Source organism: Jatropha curcas, chromosome 6, assembly GCF_041381405.1.
Source record: "Jatropha curcas cultivar XTBG-Jc1 chromosome 6, XTBG_Jcur_1.0, whole genome shotgun sequence".
Lineage (NCBI taxonomy): Eukaryota > Viridiplantae > Streptophyta > Magnoliopsida > Malpighiales > Euphorbiaceae > Jatropha > Jatropha curcas.
The window spans coordinates 4333959-4354787 of record NC_143156.1 but is presented as its reverse complement, the minus strand read 5'-3'; the positions used below and the strand labels follow the sequence as shown (position 1 = coordinate 4354787).

General features: G+C 29.5%; 3 protein-coding genes across 8 annotated transcripts; all 3 read right to left on the bottom strand.

The window, feature by feature from the left end:
• Positions 1 to 415: 415 nt before the first annotated feature.
• On the bottom strand, positions 416 to 4235 carry LOC149495330 (guanosine nucleotide diphosphate dissociation inhibitor At5g09550). The gene is made up of 13 exons (XM_089723506.1): positions 3995 to 4235; positions 3772 to 3834; positions 3300 to 3383; positions 3121 to 3228; positions 2865 to 3037; positions 2674 to 2785; positions 2227 to 2307; positions 2090 to 2152; positions 1884 to 1985; positions 1673 to 1797; positions 1132 to 1342; positions 841 to 915; positions 416 to 731 (listed from the first exon to the last, which is right to left on the bottom strand). Exons 1-13 carry the CDS (start codon positions 4079 to 4081, stop codon positions 675 to 677), a joined length of 1341 nt encoding a protein of 446 aa, XP_089579632.1. The 5' UTR covers positions 4082 to 4235; the 3' UTR covers positions 416 to 674.
• A 673-nt stretch (positions 4236 to 4908) lies between these two features.
• Positions 4909 to 12804, bottom strand: LOC105641427 (MADS-box protein SVP). Of its 3 annotated transcripts, none has more exons than XM_089723492.1 (9): positions 12614 to 12800; positions 11688 to 11874; positions 7467 to 7545; positions 6716 to 6777; positions 6344 to 6443; positions 5975 to 6016; positions 5725 to 5766; positions 5503 to 5636; positions 4909 to 5253 (listed from the first exon to the last, which is right to left on the bottom strand). In XM_089723492.1, exons 2-9 carry the CDS (start codon positions 11867 to 11869, stop codon positions 5235 to 5237), a joined length of 660 nt encoding a protein of 219 aa, XP_089579618.1. In that variant the 5' UTR covers positions 11870 to 11874; positions 12614 to 12800; the 3' UTR covers positions 4909 to 5234. The 3 variants fall into 3 exon arrangements, with proteins under 3 accessions (XP_089579618.1, XP_089579619.1, XP_089579620.1); XM_089723493.1 differs by lacking the exon at positions 12614 to 12800 and adding an exon at positions 12244 to 12508; XM_089723494.1 differs by lacking the exon at positions 5975 to 6016 and having other exon boundaries at positions 12614 to 12804.
• A 5115-nt stretch (positions 12805 to 17919) lies between these two features.
• Positions 17920 to 20713, bottom strand: LOC105641426 (MADS-box protein JOINTLESS). 4 transcript variants are annotated; one of them, XM_089722539.1, is made up of 7 exons: positions 20569 to 20713; positions 19852 to 19913; positions 19482 to 19581; positions 19112 to 19153; positions 18860 to 18901; positions 18638 to 18771; positions 17920 to 18329 (listed from the first exon to the last, which is right to left on the bottom strand). In XM_089722539.1, the coding sequence occupies exons 1-7, from the start codon at positions 20644 to 20646 to the stop codon at positions 18308 to 18310; spliced, it is 480 nt and encodes a 159-aa protein (XP_089578665.1). In that variant the 5' UTR covers positions 20647 to 20713; the 3' UTR covers positions 17920 to 18307. The 4 variants fall into 4 exon arrangements, with proteins under 4 accessions (XP_089578665.1, XP_089578663.1, XP_089578662.1 ...); XM_089722537.1 differs by having other exon boundaries at positions 17920 to 18334; positions 20569 to 20712; XM_089722536.1 differs by lacking the exon at positions 17920 to 18329 and having other exon boundaries at positions 18375 to 18771.
• Between the last annotated feature and the right edge of the window lie 116 nt (positions 20714 to 20829).

Below are 20829 nucleotides of genomic sequence, written 5' to 3'. Positions count from 1 at the left end.
TTTTGTGATTAGAACCATGAAATAGGCACCTCAATGGGAAAGGGGCGACCAATGAGGCCTTAGCTACATGACTAAGACAGAAGCAAGGTACCAGATTCAAAAACTAGCCATTCGTCTTCGATTGGTAATTTTGTCTCTAATAGATTTGTCTGCCTGTGAAATAAAATAGCTAAATTTATGTATACGAGCTAAACCAATGAATTGTTTATTTGAATTTGCAAGTCAACAGAATAATTTTGTTTTTAATAATTGATTCAATAAAAATGTAACGTGAATTACTATATGTGACGTGACCAACAACAAATCTCAAATGATGAAAAGGGTTCAAATTGTTGTAACTGTTGCCCATAGTGCAGAGAGTGTAGACGTTCATTATGTATAATATCGAATACAAAAAAAAAAAAAAAGTCTCAAATGAAGAAAAGGGTTCAAATTATATTATTGGATCAGTAGCTGGTTAGCCAACTAAAAAAACCCAGGAATAGTTTATAGTTTAGGCAAAACTACACATACATTCAAAAGAACTTAGAATGAATGAACTTGGAAAGCAAAATTTTCTTTCTTTAAGAGATGAAGCAGAATTCCATTTATCCAAAAAACAAAAGCAAAAATCTCTGTGATCACGACTCGTGCTTTTCGACTGATACTTGACTGATGCGAAAAATAACATAATGTTAATGTTCTTCAGCAGCTGCACTTGCAGCACTCAGGTCCACTGAAAGATCAAGGGCCTGTAACATACAATAACCAAAAATTTGAGTCAATAGCATTCCGTGGAATAATACCAATAACATTTTATAGTAGAAATTTCAACTAACTAGCAAGAAACAAGCTCTTTACCTTTCCGGTAATCTTACAGTACATTGCAATAACATCATCTACTGTGGTCTCAAAGTGTGATGTTGCATCATAACTCTGCAAGTCATTTAAGCACTAAATATTAAAATGGCAACGGAAATAAAAATAAAAAACTATTAGTTGCTAGTTTGTTCAATAGAACTATTATTCACCTAATGCAAAAAATAGCTAGGAAGCAAGCTTAATATTCCACTTGCACTTATCACAACGGGCTTAGCAATCTCTTTTATCTAAGGGAAAAATGGAAATGATAAATATTTCTATTGCACTTACAGCAGATACAAAGCAATTATCATCTTCAGAATTGTTTATGGGTTCGTATCTGTCGTAGGCATCATAGAATATTTCATCCACAGGACCAAGCAGATCAAGTCCTGGCTTCAGTTCTACTTCAGGTGTGTCAGTCTCTGCTTCAGTCGAAACAAAAGCAATATATTTTCCTTTAGGGGCAACATTGTGGGAATAAGAACAACAGAAGAGATACCTGCAGCAATATTCAAAATTATGAAACTTACTATACTAGCAAACGATAAAAGGACATATGTACTCATGCACTAAACAATAGGACTGTTCAAATGGGTCCAATGCACCCGATTTGAAGAGTCCTACTTTATCTACCTCCTTATCATGCCATAAACAATAAAAAAACATTGCAGCGGGACTAACTTCTTGCCATTTGCTTCTCTCAAGTTCAAAATGGGTTGCATTGGGACCCGATTTGGACAGACTAAACCATGTGAAGATAAGGATCTACATATGCAATAATGAATTGAAGGTACAAGAAGGAAAAGGAAACAATAATTTAGTGGCATACATATCTGATTTACGACCAAGTTGCTTCTGTGGCAGAATTAGCTGGACAGAGTGAGAATCACTAGTGTTTGGAATTGGATGGCTCATTATACATATAGCACGAGTAACTTTTCCAACCTTCTTAACCTATTGTGTTGAAGCAAGCGCAATTGACTAGTTCAGTAAAGTGATTGAAGTTCATAATAATATTTTTTTCGTTTGTTAGACATTACCTTGTCTGGCATATACGATGGGTCACAAACAACTTTCTTGCATTTAGCAGTCTCTCCTTCAGAGGTCACACCAATGGCTTTCCCATCCGCACCAAACTCTACCTTTTGTTAAAAAAATATATATAAATGTTAGCTGATGCAACAATTCAATATATATGTATATATCAAAGAAGGTACAGCTTTTCCGGCAGGTATGTCAAATTTACCTTACATTCTGGCTTGTTGAGCATGTAAGTTCCACCATATACTGCACTTAAGCGTGCAAATGCCTGCCAATAACACAAAATGTTAAAGCAGCATATTTTTGCAGCACAAATCCAGAAGAAAAAATTAATTAACTAACCTGAGGCAATTCTCCTAGTCCGTACATTGGATAAATATAAGGTGATCCTCCCTGAAAGCGTGCTAAAGACTCTGCATAAAGCTGTAATGAAACAAATTGCTAAAAATGGTTAGAATGTAACTCCCAACATCAAATGACTAAAAGGAAATCAAAGAAAATGGATTTCTGATTGTATTTTACCAAGTTCTCAAGTTTCTAAATAGTGTAAATAAGATAAAAATTGAAAACCGTAAACATTAATTGCTTCTAAAACATTCCAGTTAACTACTAAAAATACATGCTTTAAGCTAGCTAACCAAACATGACCTATCACTTCGTTTGAGGAGTTGTAACGAAATATAATGCAATATATATGATGAAATTTCTAATAAATACGGCCATTACAAATATATTTGATTGTATAGCATTATGGCTCAGCAAAAGGGGCCTAAAAGTTCATATGCGCACCTTCATTCTCTTCACAAAGTCCAGAGCAGGTTGGTCTAAGTAATTATCATCAAGGTGAAGCGCCAATGCATGACCGATAAAGTCAATTGTATCATCTTCTAGCCCATATTTTCTACAAAAAAGAATAATAAACTATACTTGAGACTTGAAATTAATAAGTAAAGACAACTATATCAAAATATGAGTCATACGAGATAATATCTCTTGCAGTAACTTTATTCAAATCAAGTCCTTCATGAGATTTTGGATCATTGTCTTCATAGTCTTGAACATAAATGAAAAATTTCCGCGCACGACGCTTCTCAAACAATCCCATCAATGGTGATTTCAGCGCTTCAACATCATTTGCAGGGACTTTATATATCTGATAATCATATTACTGATTATATGATTCGAAGCCAAAATCAACACAAGAAAAAAAAAATCAAAACTAAAAGTGCATCATACCTTTCCTTTATTGTATACATAACTTCCATCAACAGCCTTGAAGTTAAGATACTTGGTAACATCAGTGTGGATGAGAACACGAACCAAATTCCCATTTGCAATAATGAACTATCAAAGAAATATACAAATAAATTAGAAAACAATCAGAAGCTTTGTTTGGGATTGAATAAGACACATACCTTAGGTATCATATCAACATTATACTCCTTGCTTGTACCCAAGCTTTCTGGAGGCTTGTCACTTCCCCTAAAGCGCTTCCAAAGCTAAAATCATATAAAAGAGTTAGAAAATATTAACTACAATATAATGTAATTATGATAAACAAAAGAAATTCATAATGCAAGGTCAAAGCAGAAAATCATAAGCTTGCGTTCATTGGACGACCTTGCAAGTTGGGGGTCCAACCCGTGAAAAAAACACTTATAAAAGGGGCAACCACGACTTCTAAAATCAATAGTCTCGTATTCAAAAAGGGTGTCAGATATTTACAGGATTCAATCCATGGAAAAACACTTACAAGAAGGGTCAGCCACAAATTTCAAAATGAACAGTCTAATATAAAAAAAGGGTATGAAAAATTCGTGGGAAATTCAGAAAAATTATATATATATATATAAAGGAAATTCACACTGCAGCTATTAGGGAAGTAACCTGATTAAGATTAAGAGAGGATGATTCTCCTCCATAATAGTCATTGCGATCCATATGCAACACCTGTTGAATAATACATTGCCAAATCATATATATTGACATTATGCAGCCACTATATATTGAAAACAGATTAATATATGAACAAATAAATATATAAATAAAAAAAAATGGAAAAGCAATAAAAATGAAGATAATTGAAGAAGAGCAATGGGTAACTAATTACCTTAAGTCCATCAACAGAAAGAAGGCCACTGAGAATGCATTCCTTAAGACCAGTACCAAGAACTATGACATCATATTCTTCATCCATGATTTGCTTTGCCTTGCTAATTAATTAACTCAAAGTCTTGATTATGATGTAATTATTCAAGAAGAGAATGAAGGGAGAGCTTTTAATTGCTCTTTGGGTGTGTTTTTCTGAAAAGGAAAGAGAAAAAGGGCGAATAGATAGAGTCAGTTTTTCTGTGTTGATGTGATCTTGAGCAGGTCTTTAGCGGGAACCAACGTAATTAACGCACTAACAAGTGCTTACTCTACTCGAGTTTCAGCGCGTGGTTTGCACCTCAATACAATATATACTTTTTGAATAAAATTTTTTAAGAATTTATATATTTGTAAAATTTTTTAAGAAAGAGAAAAGCGAGAAGATTTTGAACAAAGGGAGTATATGAAATATAGTATTAATGTTTTTAAGAATATAATATTTGAATTTAATTATAATATTAAATGACTAATACTTCATCACAATTATTATGATGAGAAATAATATTTATATATAATGTTAAAAATTAAAAGATAATATTTTAATATTAAAATTTAATAAAAAAAGACAAATTTCACTGATAGTTAATATTTAAATTTAATCCCATATTTAAATTAAAATTTATTATTAAAAATAATAAATCATGAGTATGAACTATAAATATAGAACACGTTCTTTTTTTTTTTTTTTTTCTAAAGAGAATATAGAACACGTTCCTAAAAACTAATATCGGTAAGTTGGTCCAATAATGCTATAACTATAAATATGCTATGTTGCAACAAAATGCCAACCTGCTGTTTAAGTTCAACCAATAACCTAATTTAAACCCTAATCAAGTTATCAACAATGGGGGAAACAGAGTCCCATAACACTGATTAACCCTTGAAAATAATTAAATTGTCCAGATATAGATGCCTTTATTTTTGTTCTGAAATACAACTCCAGGTAATCAGAACACACATTACAGCTCCAAACTACTTATTTTGTCAGAGTGTCTAACTTTATATGGTAAATTTACAATATATATACACACACATATATAATTAAGCATCTATGGTTTCATGTGCTGATGATTCCATTGGGATGAACACAGACAGGGACGCAACCATAGAATTAAGAAGAATTTCCTCCGTGAAATACTTATCACAACAAACTGCAATAAGCCACATTGATCCTCAAGAACATTTCATATCCTTCAAACTCAATCTGGGAAGGGTAACCTGCAATTTTTATGTTCATGAGTTTGTTTGGCATTTCTATTCAACAAAGAAATGATTCTGTTCAGTAAATCAAATGATTCTGCAGCTGCATGTATCTTGCAGCAACAATTTTAGTTTATTTCTTGAGCAGTATTTTGATGATAAATGCTTTCTTAAACTCTCTCTCTCTCTATATATATATATATATAGCAGGCCAAGAATTACATCAATAAATTTTGCAAGGAAATGAACTGAGTGTAAAAAACCAACCCCAATCTAAGGAAAGTGTAGTTTCCTTCATAGTCTAGAGAAAGATCTGCAGAGCTGCTGGTATTAGTGATCATGGAATCTGATGACTGTCCTGGTTCAGATAAATGCAGTCTGCCCATTGGTACATTCATTATCTACCATACAAATACACAGAAAGGAACTCAGAAGTTAGTTTAGAGTACTGGTACAAATAAAGAACTGAAAATAAAAGATCTCACAGACTTGTTGCTTTAGTCGCTCATTCTCTTCTATTAATTGAGCTTCCTGCAAATTATGAGGGAAAAAAAGAGCAAAGATATAATTTTTTTTTTTTTTAAAATAATAATAAAGCAAATAAACCAACCCCATCAAACTCAGAAATTATATTATAGAAAATTATATATGAGAACAGTTCTAAAATGATCTCTTTTACTCATCAATAAAACTACGTAGAAGGCTAGCAACAGTTACAGTTCAAAGATGGGCATATGACCTTGCTTTTGAGGGCATTGATCTCATTTGTAATTACCTGACTCTGAAACACCACAAATAAAATTGCATCACATTCTAGTAGAATTAATAAACCAAGTTTTCAACTTGGAAAAGTATTCTAAAAGCCATTTCTGGATTTAAGAGCCTTAAATTCCCTGGAATTTGTCAAGATCTGGAATCAAAAAACATGGTTTAGATGGATCAAAGAGAAAATTAACATTGCAACAATGAAAGTTCACTAAGTAGTCCTTTTCTTTTTCTTTTAGTTAATCTGGCTATTAGGGTTTGAAATCAAGAACTATTAGGGTAACTTATCAGTTTAAGAAGAAACCAAGTAAAATTGATATACACAATATAAAAATGCATAAACCTTAGTTTCCAGAACTCGTTTCAAGCCTCTTTCAAGTGACTTCTCTAATTCTTGTAGTTGCTCAATGCTCAATCGCTGGAGTTCTTCTCCTCTCATATGCCTATCATGCATTAAATGAAATAAATCTCAACATTGTATGTAAACTGAGAGATACATATTTTTTTTTATCAGCAATATAAAATTCTTTTATTAATTTAAATCTAGAAAATACTTGGCATTTTTAAGTTTCTAAATCTGAACCATCATGTCCTCCAAATACATCCGACTTACCTCGTAAATACTAGGTAAAAAAAAATCTGAAAAACCTCAAGTTAAATAAGATTGAAATCTTCTTGAGATAAGAAGGTACACAGAATTCTAAAAACACGTTACCTTAATTCAAGTGTCCTTTGTGCTACTTCCTTGCTGAGGGCTGTGAATGTACCATCTTCGAGCTAAAAGGGGACAAGTAAATGCTTTCAAGTCACATTACATGTGGAACAAATAATACTAAGTCCTTGTTTAGTATGAGGAAAATGAATTCTACGAAATGGTAAAAATAAATAAAAAGCTAATTATAACAAATGATAAAAAATGAATTCTACAAGAAAAGACGGCATGTATTTATAACAAAATAATAAAAATAATAAGAGATTATGTGGGGAGTGGGGGGATGGATTAAAGAAAATGATAATAAAATAAAAGCTATCTGGGATATAAAAATTTAGCAAACTTGTATGAAATTTATTTGTAAATTTACACCTAATATATTTAAAATCTAAAAAACAATCATTTAAATTCTTTATATTTTGAATGGATTATACTTAATTTTATTAAAATTATTAAATTTTGCAATTAAAATAAATTGAAAAATACTAGCTACAATTGCTCTTTGGATTGTTATATCGACACTCTCCTATTTATTGCTTAAAATACATCCAAGTATATTTTAAGGTAACTTGAGAATATATATATACATATATATATATATATATATAGTTGTATGGGTCTGATTCTGACTTGATTCTCTAAAATATATATATATATTTTAGAAATTATCTTTGAAATACTTAAATAGTAAACATTGAAAATAGCTGTTGTTTGATAATGGCAATTAGTAATTTTCGAAGCCATGATGTCTTACTTGCTGTTCAAGAGAAGACTGATCCAACTTGCCAGAGTTCTTTTGCTGTAGATTGCGCCTTCCAATGACCTGGTTCATACTTCAAAAGCAAAAGGTAGGCCAAGTCATTTCTTTTGTTTATTGGTATAATTACAAAAACCATAATAAAACAAAAAATAAATTGAAATAGAAGAAAAGTTAGAAAGATTCATAAGTTTAGGCACCTCAATTTAGAAAGATTCATCAGCGGAATGATTGCAATAACCCAATTTACCCTTTTTTTACTTATGCATTACTCTTACTTTCTGAAAAAGTAAAGGAGATAACTTAATAGTCTTTTGAAATTTCTATTTGAAAATCTCAAATTCAAATTTTGGATGGGCTTTGGATTTATGAGAAAAATTTATCTGTATTATGCATATATTCATCTTACCTGTCAATATTTATTACTATACCATTTTTTTAATGAAAAACACTCAAAACTCTGTTTACCCTGTTCATAATCAGTTAGTTTTATCAGACGCATTAACTCAGTGTAGGTAAATAATTTCCTGAGTTGATAAGGATAGAGAAAACTATTATCTATTATTCTGTCTAACATACCAAAAAGAGTGCTTTACGGTTAGGTTGATAACTTGGAAGGGCATGCACAAGGGGCAAGAAATTGATAGGATTAGATGTCACATATATCCTAATCTAGGGTTTAAGAGTGTTTGGCAACTGAGAATCATAGAGAAAGAAAGAGAAGAGAAGGAACTGATTGAGAGGAGTAAGGAGAATTCAAGAGACTTCAAGAAGAAGAGAAAGAAACAGACTTGATAGAGAGAGAAAGTACATATTATAACTATTGATTTCCAAAATTCACTTTGTATAGCATAATATTTTGTGTTTGCTTAAACCTGTATGTACTAAGAGCGTCTTTATATATATATATATAGAGAGAGAGAGAGAGAGAGAAAGTACATATTATAACTATTGATTTCCAAAATTCACTTTGTATAGCATAATATTTTGTGTTTGCTTAAGCCTGTATGTACTAAGAGCGTCTTTATATATATATATATATATATATATATATATATATATATATATATATATATATATATATATATATATATAATTCAATAAAAGGAGATTGGAAGATTAGGGCAAAAATTTTGAAAAATATTTCATCAATATTAGCTGAAAAAATTGTAATACAAGTAAGTTGTATTTAGAAGAAGGTGTATGCTTGCAAGAATTTTTACTTTATGAGAAAAAAAAAAAGAAGAAGCCAAATTAACCTCAAATGACAAACAGAATTAGAGGAACATTATATTAAGTAAGCTTACATGAATTTAAAAAAATTGAAGTCTAAACCAAGGTATAAATGAAGAAAATAATATATAGAATTTCTTTTTTGGTTAAAATTTATTTCCTCTAACTGAGACCTTGTTTGGCAACAATTTTTGAATTAACTTTTAGTGTAAACTGCTTTTTTATGAAACTGCAAATGCTCTAAAACTTAGCTTTTCATGTCATAAATCAAATTTTTTTGAGAATCACACCTATAATTGAAGCTATTAGACTTGAAATAGAAGGGAGTAGAAGCTGATTGTTGAATCAAATTAAGAGATGGAAATTGAGAAAAAATCAAAAGAATTGCTAAGAGACGTATCTTTTCTTTATGTTAATCAATTGCTGAATTGGAAGAGAAGACTTCTTTGTGAAGGCTTTAATTGATCTAGATCATGGCTTTCTTTGATTGTCGATGAACTAGTGTAGAGGAGTTTGATGTATGATGGATATGCGTTTTTTCTTCTACAAATCTATCAATATCTTTTATTTCTCTTACTTTTTTTTATTAATAGAAGTCTATATAAACACAATCACATATATTAAGAAGAAAAACCCTAAAAAAACATGTTGAAAAACAAAAGACGCGCTTTTTTTTAAGAGGCGTGCACCTCAGTAAGGTCGCCCGCCTTTCAACTCTTGAGGCTCCATGACCTGCGGTTTGAGTCAGGCGCGCTTTTAATAACTATGCTAGTGTGGTTTTATAAGTTTAAGTATTCAAATTGATTGAATTCTATTAGTTGAAGGGTTTAATGGATGAACCTAAAAATAGAAGGTGTCACTCAATTTTTTTTAATAAAGTTCAAGTCTCAAGTTATGTATGAAGTCTTTGAACTTTTAATTAATCTCTAAAATTCTGATATATGCACTTGATCAAGGCCTTTTTTTTTTTTTTCTTTTTAAATCAATCAAGACTCATTTTTGCATAATGGCATAGGAAAGCTACTCTTTAATTTTTATAAAATGTGTTAAAATAATTTTTTGAAAAAATTATTATAAATATAAATCATTGAACATTTGAAACTTCAACAAAACCTTAGATTATAAAAGTATTATTTCATATAAAAATTATTCAATAAATTATTACAACTAATATCTAACTGCTATAATAAATATAAACCACACAGTGTATTTATTGAAGGCATTCTTAAGCAGTAAAGGAAGTACTTAATGCACAAGTTAAAAAGATCCATCTCATGCAAATATGCATGTAATCCATAACGATAAATATTTTGCAAAAACAATTTTGTTTTAGAATGAGCAAAAAACAAATAATCAAACATATATTTAAAATTGATTTTTATTTTTACTTTAAATTGAATAAATATTTAAATTTATAGAAAAAATCAAAATGAAAGATAATATGTGCACACTCAGATTACATCAAATATGTATGTTTGAACAAAGAAAACAAAAGATTTTTATTATCTACAAGGATTTTGATTTTCATTAACTAAACCTTTCTTGTACTAAGATGATCTTAATCTACAATAAGATTCATGCCATATTGTTTCTTTTGATTCAATAACACATAGCATGGGTAATTCTACCTTTTCTTATGGCTTGACTAAAATTTAATTAATATGGTTAATGCAAAATGAATCAAAACAAGGATACAAAAACTCAAATTGCAGTAACAAAACCATGCATGATATTTTGCTACCATACAAACCAAAACTCTTATTTTTTTTATCAGAAAAAAAAGCTATTTATTATTATTAAATTAAAATCCAGGAAAAAACTTAACAAACAGCAGTAACTACTCCCAAGCTACGAGGGTATCCAAAAAAAAAAAAAAAAAAAAAAAGTCAAACCTAACCTATGAATGTTAGGCTAAAAAATCTGGAGCATCTCATAAGTACAATAGAAGCATGCAAACAAAGCAAGAAAATTGTAGAACAAATAGTTATAAATCTTTTGTTTTAGGATTCTGTCCATATGATCTATTGAGATAAGAGAAAATATAATTCGAATCAATGAAAACAAAAGCCAAAAGCTAGCTACAATGCAAACAAAAAATCTTATAGTTGAAGAGATTTCTTCAAGTAGAAATCAAATATACGCTATAATCAATATGAACTTCTCTTTTTTTTCCCGCATTAATTGCAAAAGAATTTTAATGAAATGGAGGAAAAATGACCAGCTGCATTGAGCATTTGTTGATTAAAAAAAAAAAAAAAAGAATAAAGAATAGAAAAAGTGATTCACACTTTAGCTAAGTGAGTGAATATAGGTTTTACAATATGGAACAATGATGACTTTTCTTCATATGGAACAATCAACACGAACTTTTCTTAATAAGCTGCAAGTTCAAGTAAGCTATCCCTCATTCAGTTCCCTAAATATAGCTTAAAAATCCAATTATTAACATTAGTATTAGTATTCCTTTGCCTAAAAGTAAATATTTTCTTGTTTGAGTGAATATTTTATGAGTACATGGTTTGTATAGAGGGTAGAAAAAGCAAATCAAAGTAAGTAACTTTCATATCCAATAGCATGTAGAAGTACTATATATAGTCTTTTGAAAAGAATAGAGGATGTACAACATCCCTACAATAGAGAAACCTTCTGAGTTCTGACAAAAACCACAGACCAGAAATTAATATTTCTAGTCCTTGAAGGCAAATGATTTGGAACAAATATCAGACACTTGAGAGCTATATATAAATGGCATCTCTCACTCAAGCTAAGGAAAATTATAATTTTGAGTTCACAAAAACCAAAAGAATATTCTGTTGCACATATATTTCATCTATTTCTCTTCTTTTTTCAGTTTGGTTGGTTTAAAAGAAACCAGAAATGAGTAATCCAAGATTGAACAATGAAATATCACAAGAAAGTAGCCCAAAATGAAAGAAAATATGGCAAGAAAGAGAGAAAGAGAGAGAGAGAGAGAGAGATATGAACCTTGAACTTGCATACTCAGAAAGCTTTCCAGTTCCAGAAAAGACTATAAGAGCAATCTCAGCATCACAAAGAGTGGAGAGCTCATATGCTTTCTTGAAAAGCCCTCTTCTTCTCTTAGAAAAAGTCACTTGTCTTGCTGTATTGTTGTCAATCTTTTTTATCTGGATTTTCTGCCTTGTCATTTTTTCTTTTTTCCAAGAAAATAAAAAATTAATTCAACACTGACCCTTCATGCAAAATCACCCAAAATAATTAATTATAATTTCGAGAGAATTTTGTTTTTAATCAAGAAAGAAACAATCTGACTGCACTTCCTTACCTAAAACTTCAAAAAATAATTAAATAAAATTAAAGATTTGTGAAAAATCAGTCACAGCTTTAGTTGGAAGAGGTAACATGTTATTAATTACCAAAAAAAAAAATCAATACTAGATCTTGCTTTACAAGAAGTGCAAACCCAGTAACCCAACACCGCAAAGAAAGGGGAAAACAATTTTAGCAATATATATATAAAAAATCAAGAATTAAAGATCAATCAGAGAAAACAAACTTTTACCTTTATATAATATATGGAAAATGCAGATGAAGAAGAAGAAAAGAGAAGGAAAATCTTCTGTTACTGTATTTAAAGTTGAAAGAAACTTAAAAAAATAAAAATTGAGGACAAGAGGAAGCAAAGTACACACTCCAAATGAAAGAATGTTACTTTAAATGGAAATGTAAACTGATAAGGGAAATCTTGAAAAGGAATATATGCGTATGATTAGATAAATAAAGAAATCAAAGAATCTGATAAGAAATGAACCCTAACAGAAAAAGGACCTTTACAAAGAAGAAGAAAGAAATATAGATAATCAAGAATCAAAAAGAATTATAGACAAAAAAAGAAAGAATGAAAGAAAGAGGAAATTTATGAGAAAACCTACCTGTGGTTAGGCTCTAGCTACCAATCCAAGCTCATTTGAAAAGCAGCAGGAGCAACAAGGATCAAGCAGATGTATTTTACCTCTACTTTTTTCCTTTTTTTTTTTTTTTTAAATTCTTTTTTCTTTTTTCTGAGGCTGTCGTTTCTGGCACTCTTGACACTTTGCATACAAAATCCACCAGTTGTATTAAAGGAAGGAGAGAGAAAGATATTTCTTAACCTAGTTTAGAAAAGGAAAAAAGAAAGATTCTTTTTATGGAAAAACAAACAGGAAAATGGTTAAGTGAAAGTCCTCTCACATTGACTTAGTTGATAATAATAGGAAAACAAAAAAAATTTGACCATTTTATAATTTATATATTTTAACTCTTTTTTCTTGGATTAAATATTTTTAACATGTTCACTTACGGTCTGTTTGGATGGAGGGATTTTTAGGGAGAAAAGAAAATTGGGAGATAAAATTTGGAAAGGAAAATGAGAAGATACTCTACTGCTTTTTTAGTACTCAAGCATAACTTATTTTTCAAAAAGGAATTATTGGAAAATTCATTTAAAATTATTTTTAATTTTATTGTTTTTACTATTAAAATATTTTAAAAGTTACCCAAAAAAAATTAATATCTTTAGTATATAATAGTTTTAGTTAAAATAATTCAAATAATATTGTAACACATAGGGTACAGTAGCGGAGTCAAAATTCAATCTTAACGTCTGATTGCGAAGCCAAAAGAAAAGAAGGCAAAGTCAATCTCTCGGCAAAATTAGTCGTTCTAATAATTATTAGCTTCGGAGTAACTTTTAGTATTCAATGAAAGCGTTACTTTAATTTCTAAAAGTTCGTTCAAACGTTACGGTTATCGATCACTATAAACAGTAACATTCAACGTTTTGACCAGAGTTACTAAAAAGAATATTTCAAAATTATGGGACAAAGTGAATATAATTTCACCAATTTATATTCAATTTATAAAGTAAATTTAGAAATATTTTTGAACTTAGATGGCTATAGTCACCCTTATCCCTTCTTTTTGCCATTGAGAGGCGAAATCAGAATTTAAATATAAAGAGTGAAAAATAAAATATAAACGGTGAATATGTTTATTTTGAATAATATATATTAAATTTATATATAGAAAGTTGAAAATTTAATTACATCGTTTTTTGTTATTTAGAGAGATTACTTATAGCTTTTCAACATAAAGATTCTAAAAACGTGTAAATTCCAATTTTTTTATCTTTTATACAAACAATTGGAAACATTAACCAGTGACTCTGAGATTTTCTTAAATAATGTTTTCTTTTGGCAACTAATGCCCTAATATATTAATAAAAAAATACAGTTATATGTCACACTAATGTTAAAATATCCTTAAAAAATAAAAAAAAAAAGTGTTTCTTTACTTTACATGGCGTTATTAGCTTTCCGTACAGATAGCCATGCTGGCTGTCATGTCAGAATTCCGACTCCCTTGTACCCTCGTACCAATCATGTCTCTTCTCTCTTCTCCGTTTAAATTTAATAATAACTCATTAAATACTAGGTTATTTCCCCAAAACATTTTCTTAATGAGATGTTTAGAAAAACAAGTGAAAATATTTTTCAGATTAAAAAAAAATTAAGGCATTTTTAAGAAAAATAATTTCTAGACATTCACAAATTTATCATAACCTTATCAATTTATATTTTTAATTTTTTAATCATCGATAGTCACTATTACCAATCGTTAGCCGCCACTACCTATCACTGGTAACTTTCATAATTTACTAGTTTTTAAATAATTTTTTTTTGTATTTCATAATAAAGTTTGTAAAATACGAAATTTTTATTATTATAAATATTTTTATAGTCTTATGAGTTAAAAATTTTAATATTTTTAACTAATTTTTGATATTACAACAAACAAAAAAAATAAATCATTTGAAAATATTTTATAAAAATAAATTATTTTCTAAAAACAAACAGAGCTTTAGTGTTCAAAATAAAAAGTAAAGCAATTTATTTGGAGATAGAAAATAGTTGAGCAATAAATGGAGGAAAGTTTTTTTTTTTTTTTCTTGTTTGGGAAGAAAAAAGAAAATAATTTAGAAAATGAAAGGACTTATCTGAAGGAACGAAGAGTTTGGAGGATCACTTAAGCTTCAAATTGTTTTCAATTTTACCCTAAAACGTGTAAGTTTTTTTCTTTATTTGACTTTCCAAATGTTTGAAAGTTTTTCTTTGGTCTACAGTTAGAGTCTACTAGCTTCATCTCCAGCCTCATTTGACTGCACTTGAGATTAATAAGGGTAAATATGTCTTTTTATTGGGAAAAATAGTACAAAAAAAAAAAAATAAATAGTAATAAATTTTTAAGTGTTATATAATCTGTTGACTTGAGGTATATTTAAGAGTGTTCATCGTTCATTTAACTCTTTTTTTGTACAAAATAAATGCAAGTAAATCATAGCTTTAAAATTAAAATTAAATAACAATTAATATATTCAATATTTCAATATACGATGATAAGAAAAAATATTGTCAAAATTATATATTTATTTATTTATTAATATCTATATATTTATTTTGTTTGGTTCAATTTGGCGGTATTAACTCTCAAATCATAACCAGACTAATATTTAGCGGTTTGAAAAATTTCAAATCAAACTAAATCATTAATTTTAAAAATTCCATTTTCAATTCAATTTGATTTGAGTAGTTTGAGATGATTTAAGAACGCTTATAGATCGGTCCACACAATAGGTTAAGAGTCAACATATTTCGGGTTGAATCGATTAAATTGACCAATTCAAGCGAATTTGATTAGGTTTTATCAGTCTCGGTTTTATGACACTTAAAAAAATATGCTCAAATCAAACTAAAAATAAATGCAACAACTGACCAAAATTCACCGATTGAATTGGTTTGATTCTAAACTATATTTCAATTTAAATTGATTTCATTTTTTTAAAATGCAATTTGGTTTAATTTATTTTATTTCTATTTTAAAATTGAACTCTACATTTAAGTGTAGGCAAAATTTTCTTCAAAAAGACAAAAGAAAAAGTGGAGCCCACATGCAATAATGCTATCGGACCCTCCTTATGCAATACCTGCAAATGGAATAGAAAATGGAGCAAACAGGAGAGAAAATGACAATGTCCATAAATAATTACACCAATACTTTTCCATATTCCTTCAAAAAAAAAAAAAAAAAAAACATTTTTATTCGTACTTTTTTATTTTTATACTATTTTGGATCTATACTAATAAGTTAATATTATATTATTTATTTGTTAGATAAATAGTAAAAAATTACATGGTAAAAATACTTATATACTTTTTAAATATCAAACAATGAATAATGATTTTAATTTATTATTTGATTTAATTTATCCTTTAATATAAATCGTTTGATGTTTTTACATATGGATTAATAAGGTAATTAATTTTTCTAAATTATAATAAAATCAATTATAATTTAATCAAATTATCATTTATCTCAAAACTAAGACTAATTATTCTATATAAATAAAGATAATATATAAAGAATCATACGTTGAAAGTTTGAATTGTCAATTAATCCAATTTATTTTTGATTGACACGTAAACAAACTCAAAAATATCTTTCACTCGAAATAAATAAAAAAATTCAGAGAAATTTTTTTCAGGAATTATTCGGAATATATTATATGATGCACATATATTACATTTAGCTTGTTTATGTTCGTAATGTATGAAAAAGAAACATGACACTTGTACCCTGAAAGAAAGAAGTAACATCTGAAGGGGTGGACAAGGCCAAGGTGCCATCTCCTGAGGCAAAAATAAAGACATCGGCCCTAAATAAAGACTAGTTTCATCAATTGTCGTCCATCACTGCAGATGATTCTTCTCCAGAAACTTAGAAACCAATCTTAGTAATGCATTTCCGGTAACTTCTGTATTGCACAAGAGTGTTTAAGTAGCAAGAATGTAATGTAAGCACACAACAAATAATCAAAACAAATGACATGATCAGTTGTTGCATGCGATAAAGATTCATAATCAGATTTTGAGGATGAAGACAGCTTTGCAGTTATCTGCAATAATTCAATTATAAACAAGACAAAATTATTTAATTTTCAATTACTACCCCACTTGACTCAGCCATGCATTCATCCTCTCAATTTTATTGAACTGGGAAATGAACAGTATAAACAAGTACATTAAAAGAAAAAAAGGGTGCACAGCAGCATCTTCAGGAAAATGAATACATTCACAACAAATAAATTCAGACTGATTTCACCAGCATAATGATTGTCCCATCAAATCCTTGAAATTCAAATAATAATAAAATACCCCAAGGCTTGACCTAATATATATGTTGGTTCTTAATTTTACGAAAATTAACACTTTAGCCCTTTCACAGACCAAAATGCTGTTGCATGTGCTGGACACTTTGCCAACCATGAAAATGAATAAGCATGAAACAAAATGACTATTCAACAAAAATACATCATAAAATACAGAAGTATTTTATACAAGTACCTTTAGTTGAGGATAAGTTATTTCCACTTCACCAAGTAGCTGCTATAAGATGTGAATTTTCATCATATTGGACTCACTGATAGAAGACCTATTTGTTCTAGTGGAGATACAGGAACGTGAACAATCACACTAGAAGGAGACTTGGAGCACATATAATGGTCTGAATTTGTTGGCCGGACCTTAAAATTAAACTGCATGCTCTGCCTTAACAAATAAAAAATTTATGCTCTAAAACAACAAATGATTTGTCATTAGTTTAAATTATAGTGAAACCTCTTCTGCGACCTTTTCTCTTAAGGATTCAACTTCAGCAAAGAAAGTTGAATAGCAAATGAGCACTCCTCGATCATGCTAAAGTGAATAATCCTTACATATTTAAATATGCTCGAGTGTCATATTAGGAAAGGTAATGAAACCACTTGCCTTTAAACTTGGATATTGGAAGTTTCCAGGTTTAGGTGCAACAATAGCAAAGAAGCATCAAATAGAACAGCAAAGCAAGAAGCAATGCTCTATAAAGAAGCCAAACACATATCCATCACAGCTGACATAACCATGACAATGCTTGGAATAAGCACAATAAGTAGGCAATGGTAGGTTTATAGCCCAAGATGAAAGTAACAGATGAGCAGCAGCTCCAACATGGAAAAAGCAATCATAAAAGCATCATTAAGCAAAACCTACCTTCAAACACACCAGTTTAGCAATTTTAAATGACTTCAAATATTAAGTAGGCAGTGCTAGGTCTTCACATCCCTTTCAACAATATTAACCTTATTTTAGAGCAAAGCTTCAAAAACTACACAAATATAAGATCATGTGATCCATTTTATTTCAAAATTTCCTGCTTCAGAAAAGCCTTTGCATTTTGAGAATTAGGTTTCCGGTCTGTATTCGAATAGTATCATATACATACATATGAGTGTATTATCAAATAACATCATATACTTTGTATACCATATCTGCAACCATTTGCTATGAGAGCAAGAGAAATAGAGCCCTTGGATATATACTTTATAGATACCAAGCAACTACGTCGCTACAAATCCACATTGGAAGCCTTGCATTCAGCAACCGGAATAGTCTCCTTATATTACAAGCAACTTCTGAGAAATAATTTTCTTCCATTTCTAATGAAAAAAATATTTTCACTTGGTTGCTTGATTAACATCCAAGAACAGGTAAAAGTCACCCGATCTTTTTTTGGCTACTGCACTGTTCAGAATTAATATTAAAGTTAAGGTACAGAAGATCCTAAAGTATAATTATCTCATAAAAATAAATATTATTATGTTAGTTTATCCGAATCACAGCAGTTAACACAATGTATAGTATGTTGCACTAGAGACATTGTTTTTCTATTGAAAATAAACTATTTACCTGCCACCTTTAAGCTTCCATTTATTAATTTATTTTTGTTTAAGGACTATGGTCCAAAACAAACCTATGGTGCAACCAAGAGAAGAGGGTAAAAATAACTCATCTTGCAAGGAAATGAGCTGAGTGTAAAAAACCAACCCCAATCTAAGGAAACTGTAGGTTCCTTCATAGTCTAGAGAAGGATCTGCAGAGCTGCTGGTATTAGTGATCATGGAATCTGATGAGTGTCCTGGTTCAGATAAATGCATTCTGCCCATTGGTACATTCATTATCTACCATACAAATACACAGAAAGGAACTCAGAAGTTAGTTTAGAGTACTGGTAAAAATAAAGAACGGAAAATAAAATATCTCACAGACTTGTTGCTTTAGTCGCTCATTCTCCTCTATTAGTTGAGCTTCCTGCAAATTATGAGGGAAAAAAAGAGCAAAGATATAAATTTAAAAAAAAAATAATAATAATAATAAAGCAAATAAACCAACCCCATCAACCTCAAAAATTATGTTATAGAAAACTATATGTGAGAACAGTTGTAAAATGATCTCTTTTACTCATCAATAAAACTACATGGAAGGCTAGCAACAGTTACAGTTCAAAGATGGGCATATGACCTTGCTTTTGAGGGCATTGATCTCATTTGTAATTACATGACTCTGAAACACCACAAATAAAATTGCATCACATTCTAGTAGAATTAATAAACCAAGTTTTCAACTTGGAAAAGTATTCTAAAAGCCATTTCTGGATTTAAGAGCCTTAAATTCCCCGGAATTTGTCAAGATCTGGAATCACAAAACATGGTTAAGATGGATCAAAGAGAAAATTAACATTGCAACAATGAAAGTTCACTGACTAGTCCTTTTCTTTTTCTTTTTGTTAATCTGGCTATTATGGTTTGAAATCAAGAACTATTAGGGTCACTTATCAGTTTAAGAAGAAAACCAAGTAAAATTGATATACACAATATAAAAATGCATAAACCTTAGTTTCCAGAACTCGTTTCAAGCCTCTTTCAAGTGACTTCTCTAATTCTTGTAGTTGCTCAATGCTCAATCGCTGGAGTTCTTCTCCTCTCATATGCCTATCATGCGTTAAATGAAACAAATCTCAACATTGTATGTAAACTGAGAGATACATATTTTTTTTTATCAGCAATATAAATTCTTTTATTAATTTAAATGTAGAAAATACTTAGCATTTTTAAGCTTTTAAACCTGAACCATCATGTCCTCCAAATACATCCGACTTACCTCGTAAATACTGGGTAAAAAAAATCTGGAAAACCTCAACCTAAATAAGATTGAAATCTTCTTGAGATTAGAAGGTACACAGAATTCCAAAAGCACATTACCTTAATTCAAGTGTCCTTTCTGCTACTTCCTTGCTGAGGGCTGTGAATGTACCATCTTCGAGCTAAAAGGGGATAAGTAAATGCTTTCAAGTCACATTACTTATAGAACAAATAATACTGAGTCCTTGTTTAGTATAAGGAAAATGAATTCTACGAAATGGTAAAAATAAATAAAAAGCTAATTATAACAAATGATAAAAAATGAATTCTACAGAAAAGAAGGCATATATTTATAACAAAATAATAAAAATAATAAGAGATTATGTGGGGGGTGGGGGGATGGATTAAAGAAAATAATAATAAAATAAAAGCTATATGGGATATAAAAATTTAGCAAAATTCTATGAAATTTATTTGTAAATTTACACCTAACATATTTAAAATCTAAAAAACAATCATTTAAATTCTTTATATTTTGAATGGATTATTCTTAATTTTATTAAAATTATTAAATTTTATATTTTAATCTACAATTTCTCTTTAGATTGTTATATCGACACTCTCCTATTTATTGCTTAAAATACATCCAACTATATTTTAAGGTAACTTGAGAATATATATGTATATGTATATATATAGTTGTATGGTTCTGACTCGATTCTCTAAAAGTGACCATGTATTTTAGAAATTATCTTTGAAATACTTAAATAGTAAACATTGAAAATAGCTGTTGTTTGACAATGGCAATTAGTAATTTTAGAAGCCATGATGTCTTACTTGCTGTTCAAGAGAAGACTGATCGAACTTGCCAAAGTTCTTTTGCTGTAGATTGCGCCTTCCAATGACCTGGTTCATACTTCAAAAGCAAAAGGTAGGCCAAGTCATTTCTTTTGTTTATTGGTATAATTACAAAAACCATAATAAAACAAAAAATAAATTGAAATAGAAGAAAAGTTAGAAAGATTCATAAGTTTAGTCACCTCAATTTAGAAAGATTCATTAGCGGTATGCATTGCAATAACCTAATTTACCCTTTTT